General features: G+C 49.4%; 1 protein-coding gene across 2 annotated transcripts in view; it reads left to right on the forward strand.

Annotated features, from left to right (window-relative positions):
• Positions 1 to 18,651, forward strand: part of WWC3 (WWC family member 3) — a 120,403-nt gene that overhangs the window by 81,041 nt on the left and 20,711 nt on the right. For both annotated transcript variants that reach the window (XM_025436289.3, XM_025436296.3), the window contains 3 exons: positions 10,341 to 10,583; positions 13,198 to 13,287; positions 14,290 to 14,855. In XM_025436289.3, coding sequence (XP_025292074.2) covers positions 10,341 to 10,583; positions 13,198 to 13,287; positions 14,290 to 14,855 — 899 coding nt within the window. The remainder of the gene's footprint in view (positions 1 to 10,340; positions 10,584 to 13,197; positions 13,288 to 14,289; positions 14,856 to 18,651) is intronic.

Genomic DNA, 18,651 nt, shown 5'->3' on the forward strand with positions numbered 1-18,651 from the left:
CTCTGTGGACAGACATCCTACCTAGATGGCTGCAGTTCTTCCTTTCCACAAACAGTGCATATCTTTTAATGGCCTCAGCCTTGAAGAACTGACTGTGTCCTTGGACTGATACTTAGTGAAATGTATGGGTGTAAAAGCACGTACATTGAAAAGTTTTATAGGCGCGCCTGGGTGGATCAGTTGGTTGAGTGTTTGACTCTTAATTTCAGCTCAGGTCTCAATCTCAGGGTCCTGAGTTCGAGCCCTGTGTGGAGCCTACAAAAAAAAAAAAGAAAAGAAAAAGTTTTGATAGATACCCCCAAAATGACTTAGCCACTTTTGCACTGCCACCAATGGTCATGGGGAGCCCCGATTTTCATATTTGCTTAGCGTCATTAAACATCTTCATTCTTTGTAAATTGTACTGGAGTAACAGGCAGAGACCTTCTCTCAGTTGTCCTGTCCTTCTCCCTTGTGTGAATGGTGCATTTCCTGGTGTGGTGCAACATAATTTGTGTGACTTTTGGTTATTTTAATTGCTATGTCTGAATTTTTTTTTTTTTTTAAGACAAGTGATCCTTTCAGAACATGGTAGGTGCTATCATTCCTCTGTTCCACATTATCTCAATCATTGAAGGAAGCAGCTTCTCCCCGGGGAACATCTGTGGTCCTCCTGACCAGGGACAGGGTGCTGCACCTGGTGGGTGGAGCCCAGGGAGGCTGCTGAACGACCCACAGTGCACAGGGCAACCCCAGAGCAACGACTTAGGTGGCCCGGGGTGTCAGTCCTACCTTCGCTGATAAACCTTATTCTCGGGCTTCTATTTGGCTCTTAAATCCTTCCTGTGTTTAGGCAATGAGGGTCCACAGGAGCAGCTTTCCACGAACTCAGGGCATTAGCCCACTGCCCCGTATTCCTCCCTCTGCCTGTTCCAGGCAGGTCGGCTCCCCGGTATTCCACAGACACGCCAGGTATCAAACCTGCCAGGTGAACTCCGGATTCAGTGCCTGGAGTCAGCAGAATCACGGCCTCCTCGAGGTGTTCACAGCCTCATCCCCCAGCCCTATGGCTGTATTGCCTTCCACAGCAGATGGGACTAAGTTAAGGACCTTGAGATGGGGCGATGATTCTGGGTGATCCGTGTGGGCTCAATGTCATCCCTGGGGTCCTTAGAAGAGGGACAGTCTGGGATAGAGATATGAGGAGGGAAGCAGAGATCAGAGTGGTGTGGGCCACGAGCCGAGGCCTGTGGGCAGCCCCTAGAAACAACAATGCAATGGATTTTTTCCTAGAGCCTCCAGAAGGATCACGGCCCTGTCCTTTTTTTCCTTTTTTTGATTTTTGACTTCTGGAACTGTAAGATGATTATGTGTGCTGTTTTAAGCCACCAAGTCTGTGATCTTTTGTTACAGCTGCAAGAGAAATCTCACGCAGTGCCCTTGGCCTTTGCTGTTTCCTCTGCCTACCGTGGGATGCTTTGTCTCAAATTGTCAGGTGGCTTCTGCTCTCCTCTTGGTCACCTTGTCAGACACGCGTCCCTGATCATACAGAATAAAGTAGCATGCCCCATTCCCGTCCCCATCACCCTGATCCTCCGAGCAAATGTAATCACCTAACCCATTCTCTCTGTACATGTTTTGTTTTGTTTTGTTTTTAATCATTTGTTTTTTTCTCTCCAAGCACATAAACCCCCGACGGGCAGGGATTTTTGTCTGCTTAGGTCAGTGCTATAATTCCAGTAGCTAAATACTCACTGAATATCTATTGAATGAGTAAACGAGGGCTCCAGTTGGTCACATTTGCTATCTGGCCTTTGCTTCTGCTAGTGGGCAAGCAGGAGGAGTCCTGGGGGCCCAGGTCAGCTCTAGGCTGACTGCTTTGCTCCTTGGCTTCCGACCCCCAGGCCCATGTCCTGATGTGAGCCTTGGGATATTTCCTCTTGATCTGAGGAGAAAAAAGGCATCAAGATATGCATGTCTTTAGGGTTCTACCAGAGGCAGGGGTGGTCTTTCCATTTTAAGAACTGTGTTCGCACGGTATGTAATCACACCGAGCTCAGTTTGCCGTTTCTGACCCTTCGTGGACATCTGAAAAGGCTCGTGGTCTTGGGTATTTCTGTAATGAATTATCTTTTTGGGTGCTGGAGAAAACGGCCTTGGAGCTGCACCCTGAAGGATGCTGGGATCCTGGCTGTCTATGCGCCTGGGAAGGACTTCTCAGCCAGAGGGGAGCAGAACAGGGTGGAAAGTTGTGTAATTGCAAGTTTCTTAGGAAGTGTGTGTGTGTGTGTGTGTGTGTGTGTGTGTGTGTGTGTATGTGGTGGGTGGGGGGATCAGTCTGAGTCAGCCTGGCCCACCTGTAGCTACAGAATGAAGGGGAGTGAGGAGTGGGATGGAGGATGCCATGAGCTGGGAAGCAGGGCCACGTCATGGGGAGCCAGTAGTGCCTTGGAAAGGCGTTGAAATTGCTGGGCATTCTAGGACTTTTGAGTTGGGAGTGTTCAGTGTGAGCCATCCAAATGGTGACATGTCCAGGAGGGCAGCTCGAGGCAGGAGTGTGGGAATCTTGAGCATATAGATGGTGCTTAAGTCGTGGAGTGGCTGAGCTCACCTTGGGACAGAGCATGCGCTGAGAAAGGAAGAGAATTTGGGGCTGGGTCATAAGGAAGTCCCATAGCCGATGACCTAGTGAGAGGGAACTTGGCCAGAGGATGGAAGTCAGAAGTCCAAGAGAATCGGGGTAGGAGTGAGCAGAAAAGAGAAGAGGAAGTAAAGCCTCAGAAGACACTCACCTCCCCGGGACCCACAGAAGAGGAGGAGATGCTGGCAAAGGGCATCGGGAAGGGAACAGAGAAGGAATAGCAGGGGGAGGACAGACAGACTGCTGCCCAAGCACTGCCCCAAGGTGTGTCCCTGGTCCATAGTGCACAGGGCAAAGGAGGGCAGCGACGGATTTGTATCAAGCCGATTGGCTTTTTGTCCATGCGGAGAACTCTTAATCTGATCTTTTTTGTTTGTTTGTTAAGATCTCTTTCTTTTACAAAATAATGATGACAGTGCGAGTAGGTGTCTTCAAAATCTATACTTGGGAAAATAAAAAGTTGGCAGCCCTACATCGGCCTGTCCCCCTTCCTTAAGTCACACTGGCCTGTGCCGAGTGTGACCTCTACTGAGTATGACCTGTGCCAGGTGTGACGTAGATGGCTCCCTGGAACTGAAGGAAGAGAATGGCCCGGAAGAGAGTTCTCTGTGGCTCCCTTCATGGCCGAGGATCATTTTTAAAATTTTTATTTTCTTATTTAAATTCAGTTTGACAACATATATTCACCTAATGCTCTTCCCATCACGTTTCCTCCTCAGTGCCCTTCACCCAGTGACCCCATCCCCCCGCCCACCTCCCCTTGTTCATTTCCCAGGGTTAGGAGTCTCTCATTTTTCTGATTTTTCCCACTCAGTTTTCCCTCCTTTCCCCTATAATCCCTTTTACTATTGTATTCCCTGTATGAGTGAAACCATATGATGATTGTCCTCCTCCGATGGACTTACTTCACTCAGCATAATCCCCTCCTGCTCCATCCACGTCGAAGCAAATGGTGGGCATTTGTCCTTTCTGATGGCTGAGTCATATTCCATTGTGTATATAGACCACATCTTCTTTATCCATTCATCTGTCAAAGGACATCGTGGCTCATTTAAAGGTGGATCTTGAGTTTTGATACTCAGTTTGTGTTTTCATCGGACTTGAAGCTGCTTTAGGATGTCTGTGAAGCATTCCTGTCGGCAGAGCCCCTCAACTCCTGTTCACCAAGCCTGTGATCGTGGTGCCCTCTGTTGGGCACCCAGGGTTCTGGTTCCCTGTGGTGGCTGCAGGGCACATTTCCAGTCCCCATGGAGTCTTTGATTTGGTCTCTAGTTGCTGATGTCAGTTCTTCTAGATCTGCTTTCTGGATCTGGTGAGCAAGTGAGGCCTGACTTGTAACCTCCTCAGCTGTGCATCATATGATGGCCAGCCACACCTGGCCAGGCGCTGGATGGGGACACACTGTGGGACCACGGTCAGGATGGCCTCGCGTCCCTACCCCGCAGTAGATGTGGGAAATGAGGGAGGGTCGGTGTCATCAGGTCCCAGGAGCGGAATCACCCGGAACCACATCAGAGATTTTACTCTGGTTGCCGATTCTGTTTTTTCAGACTGCCTCCAAATGGGACACATGATTAGAACAGTGTAGACGAGGGAGGAGTGCAGTGGCAGGCAGTTCTCCACCAAGAACCAAATCTAGAACTGACATTAACATTTAAGAACCCAAGCAGTGAGGACCACACCCAAAGCACAGTGGCTGTGATGTTTTGTCCGGGGACGTTCCACGTGGCCACGTCCGTGACAGTCCCATGAGTGTCACTGCAGGAGGGTGGCCCCCGTACAGGAAAGCAGTTCACCCACCAATGCGGGGCAAAGTGCATCGCGTCAACTGGCAGCGTTAGCAAAGAATCATGCGTCCTTCCTGCTCTTTCCCTCTGAGGCTGGGAATGGCAGGTGACTTTTTCTTTTGCTGCAGGACTTGAATTATTTGAGTGGTACGGTTCGGCGTTTGGTCTTGTCATTTCTACTGCCTCACCTGTGGACATCACCCCCCCACCCCACCCCCGACCCCGAGAAGTTCAGCCCACCTACCCTCTGCAAAACCTCCTGGGCTTTACCACTTCTGAGTTGGGGGGAGAAGTCTGTGCGAGTGTGTATTTCAGAGAAGTCTTCCCTTGCGTATCTAGATTTGAGATGTTTTCCAGAGTTGGGAAATCATCCAAGTGCAGCGGTTCTAGACAATCAGAAGTAATCGGGATGTAGTCACATTTAAAGGAAGTTTGTGGAAGTGGGACTCATAATTCCAAGTGGTGGCGGGAGTGCTGGAGAATTCCCTGGACCAAACCACAACTATCATGGTGATTAGTTTCATGTTTTCAACTCAGGGTCATGTGAAATGTACCCAAACAACTGCTTCTTTGTTTCCCTTTGGGAACATCACTTTGGATTCTCAAGGCAGATCTTATGATAGGGGTATTTTCACATTATTGGTTAAAAGTTGTAGAATTTTATTTTTCAAAGCCAGCTTGGAGGAACAAGTCTTGAAGTAATTTCAGTGATGCAGACAGTTCCTTATTTTAAACCTAAGAGCTCTTGTTCCAGAACTGTGCACAAACTGTAGCTGTTTCCATAGAAACCCTCACAGCACAGATAGGAACAAAACATTTGGCCCATCCAGTTTCTCTGTGTCTTAGTGTTTGTTGCCGGGATGGGTCCTGCTGTTCGTCTGTTGTCAGGAATCACTGTAGTGTTAGGATTCCAGTCGAATTGGATCAGTCGCTTGGTGTTTTCCTGCATCTCTCCAGTGACTGTGGATCTGGGTTTGGGGGTGAGGCACAGCCTGGGGCAAACACGGGAAAGCATCCTAGGCCCTGTTGCTCCTCCTTCCCCACTCAGGCCAAGAGAAAGAACCCTGCAGGTGTCCTTTTCATTTAAAGAAGTCACTCTCTAAAGCTCTGGATGCTCAAAGGGGACACGGCATGAGGGCAGGGAGAGGTTTGGGGGTGTTAGTAGATCCTGCCTACACCACATATTCTAGATTCAGACTTCTCGAATTTTCCTTTAGGATAGAGAGCTGAGCCAAATGGACACCAGTTTATTGATATTTAATTCAATCAGCTGCAGTGATTTTTATCTATCTGGCCTAGATCTCAGCTGAGATTTTCTTGAACTTTTGCTTTTCACTTACATGGGTTTTTGCAAAAAGAAAACTCAGGAGAGAAAACATACAAAGTATCAAATCTGTAGCTGAGATTAAAATCTGAAGGCACAAGTTTCTAAGCTGACTCCCTGCCCTGGAATGTGGCATTGGGGTCCGTCATGTCCCATAACCAGATGGGACCATGGCTTGCCTGGAGTTTGGTCTCTCTTCCAGAAAACAACCGTATTTTAGGAACTTGCAAAAATATAGTAGGCTGCAGAATTTAGGTATAAATTCCAATAATTAAGGATTATGTTGGATATATAAAATATACCTCAAAAGTGTTATATTAAAAGTGCATTTCTAAAAATAAAAATGCAAATCACATTTAGGATTTCCATGTGAATTGTGAGGGGCGCAGAAGCTTTTGCAGCATAAATGCAGGTTTCCATTCATGGTTTAATGGTGCCTGGTTTATAATAGAAAACGTGTTCAGGGAAAAATAGGGAAAAATAATTCATATTTTATTTCTGTCTGCATTAGACCTGTTCAAGGAACAGAATTTGGAGATCACATAATAAATATGAAACCTGAATGCTTGAATGAGGGTTTGCTCTCATTTCTTCTCTATCCTGAGCACAGGGACATATATTTTAAAGCTTTTAAAGGCATTTGTGAGAGATTATATATCGGCCATAAAATGTATTACCTATCAAAAATTAATATCAATACAGATTAAAGTTGACTAATAGGAAAAAAAAAAAAAGCCCTCACCAATTTTAAGTTGCTCTCAGTTTTCTTTAAAAATGACCTTGGGAAAGTTTCTTTTTTGCAAACTTTAATCATGACCTTGCTTTGCTTTCATGTATTTAATTTCACCCAAATGATATTTCAGTGGGCAGTGGGGTGGGGGAGGCTTTCTAGAGATTGTTTTTCTCATATTGTGCAGAATTAGAAAAATAGTACTTGCCAGAGTGGGGCTCCGGCCTTCGGCTCAGCTGTGTGGTGTGGATGTAGAAGAAGGGGCGCTGTACCTCTACGTCTGTGCTTACTTAGCCTTAGGTGCCAAGTCTGTTCCCTCCAGTAAACCTAATGCACGAAGCATACTCCTCGCAGATGGCTTGTTTCTAGGCCAGCAGCACAGTAGACGAGGCATACTGCGTCAGAGGTAAAGCCGTCTTGTCTGTCCCTTGGTGAGTGCACAAGAAATCATCGAAGGAATCCTTCGAGAGCTTTTGGCTTCCAGTGCAGACAGGCGAGACATATGTGCCACACTCTCAACCTGGCTGAGAGCAGGCCCCAGATGTCTGCGTCTGGAGTTTGGATATAGGGGAAAAAATGGCACTTGGCAATATATATCGGTATTCTTCTAGATTCATAGCTAGCTCGGAGATGACCATGCAATCATTTGCATCATTGTGCAATTTAATTATTTTAAAAAGCACTTGTCTTAAGCGTAGACATGCTCGCCTCGTGTTTAGCGCAGCTCAAACAACTTTTCCAGATGGGTCGCATGACGTCAACTTCATCCAGATTTTGTTTCTGCTACAGAGGTTGTCCCTTGCCCTGTGTCTGTGCATGTTTCCCTTGTAAGCTGTACAAAGTCACAGTACTGTGCTTCACTTCGGCCCCAGTACTATTTCTCTTTACCTTTGTTGGACAGACCTTTTGAAGAAGTTTGCCCTTTGCCTCTCTTCCCGCTTTTAATTCTTTCCTTCCTTCATTCTTTTTTCTGATAGTGGATATTACTTGAGATTTGCCTGGATAGAGTAGGATTATCTAGGGTTGGAGCTCCTGCCGCCCTCAGCAACTTGAATGCTTGTAGAGCAGCAGCTGACACACCTGGTCCGCGCACATGGAATCTGGATCACCTTCCATGTACACCTCAGAAAACTCAAAGGGAGTGCTTTTTCAAATGTGTGTGCTTGTAGTATATATATATGTGAGAATTAGTATATGTTACCAAGTAATAATGGCTAACTTTATTTTTTTGTATAAAGATTTTATTTATTTATTTATTTTGAGAAAGAGCATGTGAAAGAAAGCATGAGTGGAGGAAGGGGCAGAGGGAGAAGCAGACTCCCCACTGAGCAGGGAGCCTGATGCAGGGCTCAATCCCAGAACCCCGAGATCATGACCTGAGCCGAAGGCAGATGCTTAACCAACCTAGCCACCCAGATGCTCCATATGGCTAACTTTAGCTGGGTTCAGAGAGACTTTCTTGAGGATTGATCAGATAAATTAAATGAAAAATTATGAGGACACAATGGATTTGCTTAGGTTTGTTCATCTCTTTCATATTTATTCCTTACTTTTGGCTTGTCTTGATCTCCAGTAGAATGTTCCAGAAATTTCATTGGGTATAATGTCTGATTTGGCACTAACTTATTTATGGGACGACTTGGAGTATATTTTCCTTGGGCTTCAGTTATATGACTGCCATAAATTTTCATTACACTAATTAGACATAGATGGATGCTTGAGCCTGGTTGGATTCCTAGCCCTGGTCAGCTGCCTCTGCCAGTAGTATTTTTCAGTGACATGATTTGGCACCATTTTCCAACACATTTTCAGGAAATTAGTTTTAAGTTGGGAAAGAACTTGCCTAATAAAGCTACTGACGTTCAGCTATTTTCTTTACCTTCTTAGGGAATTGGACTTGAGTAAAATGTGCATGTTTAAACTATAACTTGTATACTCTTTTTAAAAAAAGATTTTTTTTTTTTGAGAGAGAGAGAAAGAGAGAGCACAGGGAGGGAGGAGGGGGGCAGAGGGAAAGAGAGAAGCAGACTCCCTGCTGAGCAGGGAGCCTGATGTGATGTGGGGCTCCATCCCAGGACCCTAAGATCATGACCTGAGCCAAAGGCAGATGTTTGAGCCACCAGACACCCCTACTCTTTTTGTGTGTGTGTATGTGTGTGTGTGTATGTGTGTGTGTGTGTGTGTTATTGTTTTTGTTATTGTTTTATTGGTTTGGTATCTGAAGGTGTCTTACCCAGCCCTCCAGCCAGGCTGGGTAGTCCCCAGGCTCATGTCTAGCTCAAGAGGAGCCTGAGCTGGTGCAGGGCTGGCCAACGGGCTTTAACATGAGGACTGACAGCAGTTGATAGGCGGTATCTGCAAGGGAGCACAAGGAAGGATTCTGAGGTCTGGACCTAGCAGGTGGGATGCCAGCTTTGATTAGTTTGTGTGCCCTGGGCAGGGGACAGGGTAGTGTCAGGAGCCCTCCTGCCATTCCTATTTTAGTGAGGATCATTACAGTGGAACCTAATGCAAGCCCCTAAGAGCTGCATGGCCAATTAGGATGCTCCAGACCAGGCTGGGCTGCCTGAAAGCAGAAGGTTTTCAGACTTAAGCATCAGAAGTACCTGGAGGACTTGTTAAAGCCCGGATTGCCCACCCCCATCCCCAGAGTGTCACATGCAACAGCCTTCGGGTGGCACCTGAGGTTTCCATTTGTCACAAAGCTCCCACTAATGCCAAGGCTGCCGCTCAGGGACCCCACTTGGAGAGTCGCTGCCTTAGAGGATACAGGGCCATGTGCCCCTGCCCCTTCGCTGTCTTCACAACTCTCTGTGACCTCAGAGAAGTCTCTGGATTTTATTTTTTGGGCATGTATGCCAACATCTGCCATCCACAGCACCGGGGTCAGGGCGAGTCCAGCATCCCTCGTTTGTCTGAAAACAGATAGCCCTCGTATTTAGCCTCGCTTAAACTTGAGGGGCGGAAATCCTTCTCCTCTGCCTGTGAAAGGGTGCTCTGAAAACATGAGCCACTTCCATCTCATTTCACCTGTGTTCAGCAACAGCTCAGGACGCAAAGCGATGCAGTGTGTGCACCAAGCAAGCACGCGGAGACCTAGGCACGTGGAAAGTGACCCCAGAGCCCGTATTTGACACCTGGAGGATGGTTGTGCTGATACATTTAGCGAGGCTGGCTGGTTTGCACGCCCCTGCTGAGCTCATGCCGCGGGCACGCTTAGCGGAGCCGACTCTCATGCTTTTGTGTATTTGCTGCTGTGTTTGCTCCCAGTTCGTGCGTTTGGCTCTTGCTGAGTGTGTGCTCTCTGCGAGGTGTTCCAAATGTCCCCATGCTCAAGGTCCCTGGTGCCGGAAAGGGCCCACCGAGCTGGAAGACGGGAGCGCCGGACTTGGGGGGGGGGGTGTCTCTCCCGTCGTGTCCAGGTGGTGTGGGCGGTGAGGCGCGGCAGTGCAGGCGGGAAGCCAGAAGCGTCTCTAGCACATCCAGCACCGTGTTAAGCTACTGACGATGGGAGCCGCAGGGAGAGGAGCTGGTTCCACCTGCCCTGGGTCGGTGCCGTGCAGCAGGGCTCGGGTCTGAGACAGCACAGTGCACGGCCGTGGGAGGATGTCAGCCTTTTCATCAGTGCTTTGACACGAGCATGCCATGCTTCCTGCCCTCCCTGATCTCCTAGGCCAGGGAGGTTATGCAGAGGACCTCCACACTCTCTTTATTACCCGCAATTTCCCAATGCTTTGTTTTTGTCATTTAAGGGTCACTCGGTGCAATAATGTCAGTATTTACTTAGCAGAGTGAGTTTCTAGACTCAGTGTGATGGTGTTGAGAAGGTGTGAAGGTGTATTTTGACCTCACGGACTTTTCTGGGCCCATCTCTTGCAGAGTCTCGACTATCCAGCAGCAGCTGGCCCAGCTTGATAACGAGTCCTGGCCGGGTCTGGCCGAGGCCGACAGGGACCGGCTGCAGCTCATCAAGGAGAAGGAAGCCCTGCTCCAAGAGCTACAGCTCATCATTCAGCAGAGAAGGCCGGTGGAAGACGTGGCCCGGCTGGAGGAGGAGAGGAGGCGCCTGGAGGAGGAGATCCAGCGGGCCCGGGCCACATCTGTGCAGGGCGCCACGGAAAGGTGCGCTGGCTCCCGCGGTTTTGGGAGCATGCAGGCCTCAGCTCCGAGTGAAGAACCAGGTGGAAAAGCCAAATTGGAGAACTTGCACTGGGCAGGATCGGTCCTGAGTGTTGGTACTCAGGGATCTACCGCCTGCTGTGTTTTCTTGCCAAGTAGCGGGAAGGCAGGAGGTGCAGGGAACGTGCTCCCTCTCTTCTGCGGGTGGTGCCAGCTTGGTCCTGGGCTCGTGTTCAGAAGCAGGAGGGGATGAAGGGCGGGAAGATGGGAGCCCCCGGCTCAGCCCCCGCCCCTTCCCACTACCGGAGTGCTTTCCCCTTGTCTGCCCGCCAGCGGCCTGGACAGATGGGGTTTGGCAGCAGGAGGGTGGGAGGCAGGCGCTGGCACGGAGATGGAGCCCCGTGGCTTGCGACTTAGGTTTCCACCAGGAAAATCTACGCTCTCTGTTGCAGCAGGAAGCCGGCAGCCTGGCATGTGGCCGGTCTCAGATGTGCCTCTCCTCAGTCTGTGCTGGGTGCTTTGCTGGCGCCGAGGGTGTGAAGCTGGCCTAGCATCCCGAGCCCTTGTGCTCAGCCCGGTGTGTGCCCGGCTCCCGGCTTCCACTCGCCACGCATGATCAGGGGCTGTGTCGCAGGCTGGGCCGGCTTTGCACATTTCACAGCTGCCAGAAGTTTATCTGTGGGTATCAGCTGAGCTTTGGAAAGCACCCTACTCCCCGGCATTTGATAATCTACTGGACCTTAAAATCCAGTGTGGCTTTTTTTTTATTTAAAGATTTTATTTATTTATTCATGAGACAGAGAGAGAGAGAGAGAGAGTCAGAGACACAGGCAGAGGGAGAAGCAGGGTCCACGCAGGGAGCCCGACGCGGGACTCGATCCCGGGTCTCCAGGATCACTCCCTGGGCTAAAGGCGGCACTAAACCGCTGAGCCACCCGGGCTGCCCAAAATCCAGTGTGTTAAAGGACCACACGCTGAATCTGTATGAGCATTCTGTACATACAGTTTAATGGTCACCTGAATTATTTCATCCATACAGATGCCCTGATACCTGTTATCTAATCACCTGTTTGTTCTCAGTATGTGATGGGGGCTATCGATGCTTGATATTCATCGTTAATAGAGGTCTGTGTGGGACATTAGTGGCTGATGTCTGTATTGGCGGGAAGTGGTATTTGCAGAGCCCAGCTCATCGGAATAGGTAGAGTGAATTTTAGTTTGCTTAACATGATCATGTGCCCCGTCACTTCACTCAAACAGGGAGTTTTGAGTCTGAAAGGGGCTGTGAACTGAAGTTTTCATCTGTGCTTCTGTGCCCTTGGTATTCTGTTGTGTGTGTGCTGGGTAGGAGGGGCTGGGAGTTCATTGGGTTGGTTCTCTTAAGGGGGGGTGGAGTCTGTCCCATGAATGCCACCTGCTTCTCAGGACCCCACACTCATGCACCCTTGACTGTTTTTGCCCTCGCCACATGGAAATGCTAGCCCACATGAGTGCTGGGGTCCCAGAATACAAATCTACGGACCCCCACGGAGCTGATGTTACCCTTGATGCCCAGGTTTAGAAACTGGGCCCGCCAGGCTCGTGCAGCTGAGGGAGTCTCTTGTGGGACCAGCCCAGGAGCTGAGTCCTGTGTTGTAGAGCCCTCTCCTGGGACTGATTTGGCCCACGTGTGTCCTCCGGATCTGCCGCTAACCGGCACGGGCCCCTGAGGCAGGAGGCTTTCCCTGGGAAGACTAGGGGGCCTTAGACCCGGTGTGGAGCCAGGACAAAGTGAGGAAGGTCGGTGTCTTAGGACTGAGATGTGCCAGCCGCTTGGCCAGTCTGCCTGTCTTGGCTCAGGGCCCTCGTTGTGAGGTAGGAAGTCTGCGCTGGGGTAGTGAGTGTCACTGGGGGTTGGGACAGCATAAAGCCTTTCCCCTGTCAAAGGACAGAGCACCTGTCTTAAGGGTGCCCACGCAGTCACACAGTAAATGCCATCGTTTGATTTATAAATAAGGACTGTTTTGTTGTGAGGCAAGCATATTCATTCAGTAACTGTTGAGCACATGTAGCGTCGGGCTCTGTTCTACGCAGTGGACTTAGTGCAGTGGAGAAAGTTCATTTCAGAAATAAGAAAGAAGAAAGTGGAAAGAAGAAAAAAAATTACCTTCAACCCTGTGACAGTTGCTGTTTTATTTGTATCTAATCTTAATTCTATGGATTTTAGAATTGCATGCATTTTTGCCCAGAGCAGGGCTTAAGTGAGGGACTCTGATTTGTTCTAAGAAATTCCAGTAGATTGCTGTGTTGCTCTGTGTCTGAGTCCATCTTTTAGTCTAGCCTCTCATCCCTTCTGTCTGTTCACACACCTGTCCTTCCCCCCACCCCATCCGTTCACATCCCCCCATCTGTGGAGCTCCTGCAGTGGCTCAGGCACTGTACAGGGTGCTGGGGGCACAGTTTCAAGCAAGATGAAACAGCCTCTGTTATCTTGGTGTCTGTGACCCAGATGTGGTTATTAGAACTTAGTCGTTGAAACCTAAATCATTTGGGGGAATTTACAGTTGAATTTCTGATTGGGAAGATTATAAACTCACTATTTTTGAAATCCACCAATGGCCTGTTTTCTTACCTACAGGATTCTGCTTCAGGAAAAAAGAAATTGCCTCCTTATGCAGCTGGAAGAAGCCACCCGCCTCGCGTCCTATCTCCAGTCCCAGTTAAAAAGGTGGGTAACTTTCTTTATTTTGATTCTGATTTTGAGGGGAGGAGGGGCAGAGGGAGAGAGAGGATCTCAAGCAGGCTCCGCGATCTCACCACCCTGAGATCAGGACCTGAGCCGAAATCAGGAGTCAGACGCTTAACCCGCTGAGCCATCCGGGCGCCCCTCGGAAGGTAGGTGGCTTTAGAAGAGGAAACTGTACTGAATTACCACGTTATAATGACGTGTCCGTGAACTTCATCATCCCCTTTAGCTTGTTTCCCTCCTCCCGGCACTTAGAGCCCGAAGTGCTGGCACACACAGTGGCAAGGGGCTACGCTGTATTTTTAAGAGGAGCTGCTCATGTGGGATCCGGGGAATGTGAGGAGAACCAGGTTGGCTGCAGAATAACGAGTCTGAAGTCAAGTTTGGCCAATGATTCTGTGATTGAATTAGCAGCTTCCGAAGTGTGTGTATCCATCTCCACATGCACATGGATGGTTCTATTTTGTTGTTTTAAAAAAAAAAATGATAGGAACATTTTTAACGGAAGATTGGCATGCTCAATAATAGCTTCTGTTTTCCAGTACTTACTGTATGGTGAAGTGTAATATGAAGGGCTTTCTATGTATTATTTCTTTGTCATTCCTCCTAAAAATGCCTTGAGGTAGAAATGATGGTCTCCCAGCCCCCAGTGACAAAGTGGGGGGGCGGTCCTGAGGACAAATCACTTGACCCAGTGTACTCGCTGGTCCGCGTTTGAGCTGGAACTTGATGTTAGGCACGTTTCCCTGATGTTACCTACCACTCTCTACTGACACTCAGAGGGAAATGAAGGAAATATTAGTGATGGTGCCTTAGAAGTGCTCGTGAGTGGTTAAGGACGTGCTCTGGTTGGTGGCAGGATGAGGCTGGATGTCGTTCCCTCTGGAACAGACCAGGTGCTCAGCTCGGCAGTGGGGGACAGTGGGGCTCCAGCATGGGCCTTCAGGCCACACGTCGAAGAGTGTGGGGTATGTCTCGTTTCAGCCTGTCTGCCAGCACCCTGACCGTGTCTTCGGGGAGCAGTCGTGGGTCCCTGGCCTCCAGCCGGGGCTCGCTGGCCTCCAGCCGGGGGTCCTTGAGCTCAGTCAGCTTCACCGACATCTATGGCCTCCCACAGTACGACAAGCCTGACGCCGAGTGTGGCCAGCTGCTGCGCTTCGATCTCATCCCCTTCGACTCCCTGGGGCGTGATGCCCCCTTCTTGGATCCCCCGGTGCCTTCAGGCTTCCACAAGCAGAGGCGCTCCCTGGACACACCACAGTCCTTGGCATCTCTGTCCTCGCGCTCCTCCCTGTCCTCGCTGTCCCCCCCGAGCTCCCCCTTGGACACGCCTTTCCTTCCGGCCTCCCGCGACTCGCCCTTGACCCAACTGGGGGACACTTTCGAGGTGCCCGGCCTGGGTACCCTTGACAGACTGCGGGCTCAGGCCTCTGCTTTGGGGGATGAAGACTTGCCAGGCACGGTGTCCCTTCAGCCACACGGGTTCCCCGGGGATGGGGAAGGACCTCGCGAGCGGGGACCTCAAGTGACCACTGCTCCCACGGCTGCAAGTAAGTATCGAGAAGTCCTGGGGTTTCCTCCGTCCGGGGAAGAGGAGGCTCTTAGATTCGGGGAAGAGACCGTGGGCCGTTGCACTGAAGTCCGCTGGCTCTTCAGTTCCCTAGTGAGCTTTAGGTTTCAGACTGTCGGCAGGGTGGGGAAGCATGCCCGCCTGTGTGCTGCGTGCTTTCCTCGTGGGGCTTGCACGCTGGGCCCGGAGAGGTCACGGAAATGGCACAGTCGTCTTTTCCCAGGTGTTCGGCCTATTATCCGAACATGCCTAATTGATGAAAACGATGGTGAGAACCGCACTCTCCCCTGGGCAGCAGCTGCTCCCAGAACCTTCCAGGGTGGGGGCCACCCAACAGCAGCACGTGGACGGTGTCTGCCGGTGGAAATCTCTACTTCCTCTGTCCCTGTGACTTCATCTCTTCATCCTGTGTCCTTACAGTTGTCAAAGGTGTAGTTTATCAAACATGGGAATGAAAATAATTGGTGTAATTTCAAAAGACGTGCCGGTAAGCATCCGTCATTTCTACCGAAGCGATTTCTCTGGTGGTCCCCAAATCGAGCAACGTGAACTTTGTCCATCTGGTCAGTGTTAATTCAGCTTCTCCTTGGTGCCAGGCCCTGTCTGGTTGTAGCCCATGTGGAAAATGGAACTCTTGTCCTAAAGAATATTCCAGTTGATGGCTTATGCACAAGGCGGGGCCCGGACCCTAACTCTCCTGGTACCTTGACCTTATGTGATTTCTTGAGCCAAATTGTGGCAACTTTTAACTTCCTTAGGTTCCAGAGAGGATTGAGAGCAAGGTCTCATTCCTGGAGTTCCTGAGCTGTTATTTACAGCAGAAAGGTTTTAGCCATTCTGTGTAGGCAAACACCAGGTATTTGTATAGCTTAGTGGATCTCAACCAGGGGAGCTTTTGAACCCTGGTAGGTGCTTGTCAGTGGCTGGTTGTCACAACTGAAGGCCGCGGTAGGGAGGGGCCCCTGGCCTCTGGTGCGGGTGGGGGGTGGGAGTGCGGGCACCAGGGATGCTGCTCCACATCCTGCAGCCCCACGAGGGCTGACCCAGCCAAAATGGCAGTAGTGCTGAGGCTGAGAAACTCTGCTCATGTGCCGGGGACTCCTTCAGCAGCAGGGGCCAGAGAGAAAACATGAGGACACAGCCAGGGTGGTGTGGTGGAAACGGTGTCAGCCTCGCAGCTTAGAGGCCCAGACTCTGCTGACTGGCTAGCTGTGTGGGCATGAGCACCGCCTGGGACTTGGCTGAGTCTTGGCTTCCCTGCCCGTGAGCAAGGCGCTCTTGATGGCTCTTCCATTCACCCCCGTTCTGTTACCCCGACTTTTCTGTATATAACCACACTGCTTGTCATCTGTATAAGAGAATCTTAGTCCCGTTAGCACCTACATGCTGAACCAGAAATCTGGGAGGCCCTGAGGCAGTCCCGTGGCTTTTTGGCATCTGTTATTTGGGTGTCTCCTGTGTGTTTGTGAACGCACCTTTCATGTTCCCACCTCTGCTGCTTCTGTAATTCACCTGTGCAGGTGCCCTTCGTTCACTTCATTCTTCATGATCACAGGTTCAGTGCCCCCCTGTGTACTCCTTTCATTCAAAAAAGAAAATACAAAATCGGGCCCAAATTACACATCCGTTGTTGCTTAAGCTGATCGTGGTCACTGCCTTGCCTCCCTGCCAGCCTGTCTTCAAAAGGTGAGACCCAAGAGTATCGGTGCCGTGAGGCGGAAAGTCCACACAGGGCCTGGGGGCCTGGGGAAAGGCAGGGTGGGAGGGAGAAGGGCTGACTCGATTTCTGATCCTGATTTCTTTTTTCTTCCCACTCTGGCTGACTGGATAATGGTTCAGACTCCTTCCGCGGGGAGGTATTTGCTTTATGCTGGGTTCAGATACTGCCACCTCGTGGTAAATTCTTGTGTGACGTTGTCCGGTGACTTGGGTCTTTTCTTTTTTTTCTTTTATATATATATGTTTTTATTGGAGTTCGATTTGCCAACATATAGTGTGACACCCAGTGCTCACCGTCAAGTGCCCCCTCGGTGCCCATCTTTTGCAACTCGAAGTCATTAACTCAGTGAATGCGTTGGTCGTGGAGGGTGCTCGCAGAGTGCTGGGTTGGGAAACCAGCCTCAGGCATGGACACAGGGTGACTTCTTGCCTCTCTTGACGTTTGGGGGAACGCTTGAGCCTAGTGTCCTCATAGCTTCACAAGCTGGCACAGATCCTTCTAGTCCTTATGTTACTCCACCCCCCGCTTATGATGCCTGCTGTCATGTAGTTCCCTCTGACTTTCTAGTTTCCTGAGGAAGAGGACAGTTCAGGTATGACCTCTGGAGAGTTTTAGAAAGATGACATTTGGGATCCCTGGGTGGCTCAGCGGTTTAGCGCCTGCCTTTGGCCCGGGGCATGATCTTGGAGTCCCGGGATTGAGTCCTGCGTCGGGCTCCTCCCGGTGTGGGACCTGCTTCTCCCTCTGCCTGTCTCTTTCTCTCTGTGTCTATCATGAATAAATAAATAAAATTAAAAAAAAAAGAAAGATGACATTTTACTAAGATAAGATTCAAGATTGCCCAAACCTACAAAGCCAGCTCTAGGAATAATTCCTTCCATTGTGTGTTAAATCAATCCGAGGACGCAGACAGTGGGAGGGGAGAGTGGGAAAATACACTCTAACCTTGAACATTTTGAATATTTTCTATACTTTTATCTTTCTGGGATTTTATTTATTTATTTTTTGAAGATTTTGTTTACTTATGAAAGACACAGAGAGGCAGAGACACAGACAGAGGGAGAAGCAGGCTCCCTGCAGGGAGCCCGACGTAGGATCCGGGATCACGCCCTGAGAGGAATGTAGACAGTCAATCGCCGAACCACCCAGGTGCCCCTCTTTCTGGGATTTTAAAAACCAAATGTGTCAGGATGCCTGGTTGGCTCAGTCGGTGGAGCGTGCGACTCTTGATCTCGGGGCTGTGAATTCGAGCCCCACGTTGGGTGTAGAGGTTACTTAAAAATAAAATCTTAAAAAAAAAAAAAAAAGTCAAATGTGTCATGATTTGAAATCTTTTCCTATTTTCATTTCCCATCAGTACTCACTAATCTAAATCTGGGAAAACCTTGATTTTGTTCATCTGTTTACTGATACTTTTATTATACTCTGTTTAAAATTGTTGGCTTAAATTCTGCAGTTTTTTCACTTTGTGCTTTTCTTTTATCTCTTTTCTCATGCGGCTCGACAGAAACGTTCACTGTAAGTGACCTTGGAATCCTTCACCTCGTTGGTCAGGCAGCAGGCACGTCTTTGTGCAATGAATCAGTGTGTTTAGGATGGGGGGGTGTGGCCGAGAAGGGCAGACCGCATAGTTGTACTTTAACGTAGCTCACTAGTTACTATTATTATTAATTCAATATTAATGTTTATTCTGGCTACTAAAGTTGTATAAGAACTTTTCTAAAAGTTTGCAGTACTTATTCCTCTGTATTTTTTCCCAGACTTCAGTGGCTTTCATTATTTTAGTGTATGCCAGCTGGCAGCTTTGCCCCAAATGTGACTTTCATTATATTTTTTTCCGTCAAGCAGTGTTGATGTCCTTAGGTCTCAGCGTGTGTATATCTGTCTGTCGTGATGGAAAGGCCAGAGATTTTTAAAACGCAGGTTTGGAAGATTGTTTATTCCTGCCTTCACTGGCATTGGTCCCTGTGCTCCGTCTCACCTCGAAGCCCGAGAGCAGACGGCGGGGGGATGTAGTGTGGGATCTGCTGTGCGCTTTTCTTCACCCAGGACGACT

Source organism: Canis lupus, chromosome X, assembly GCF_003254725.2.
Source record: "Canis lupus dingo isolate Sandy chromosome X, ASM325472v2, whole genome shotgun sequence".
Taxonomy (NCBI): Eukaryota; Metazoa; Chordata; class Mammalia; order Carnivora; family Canidae; genus Canis; species Canis lupus.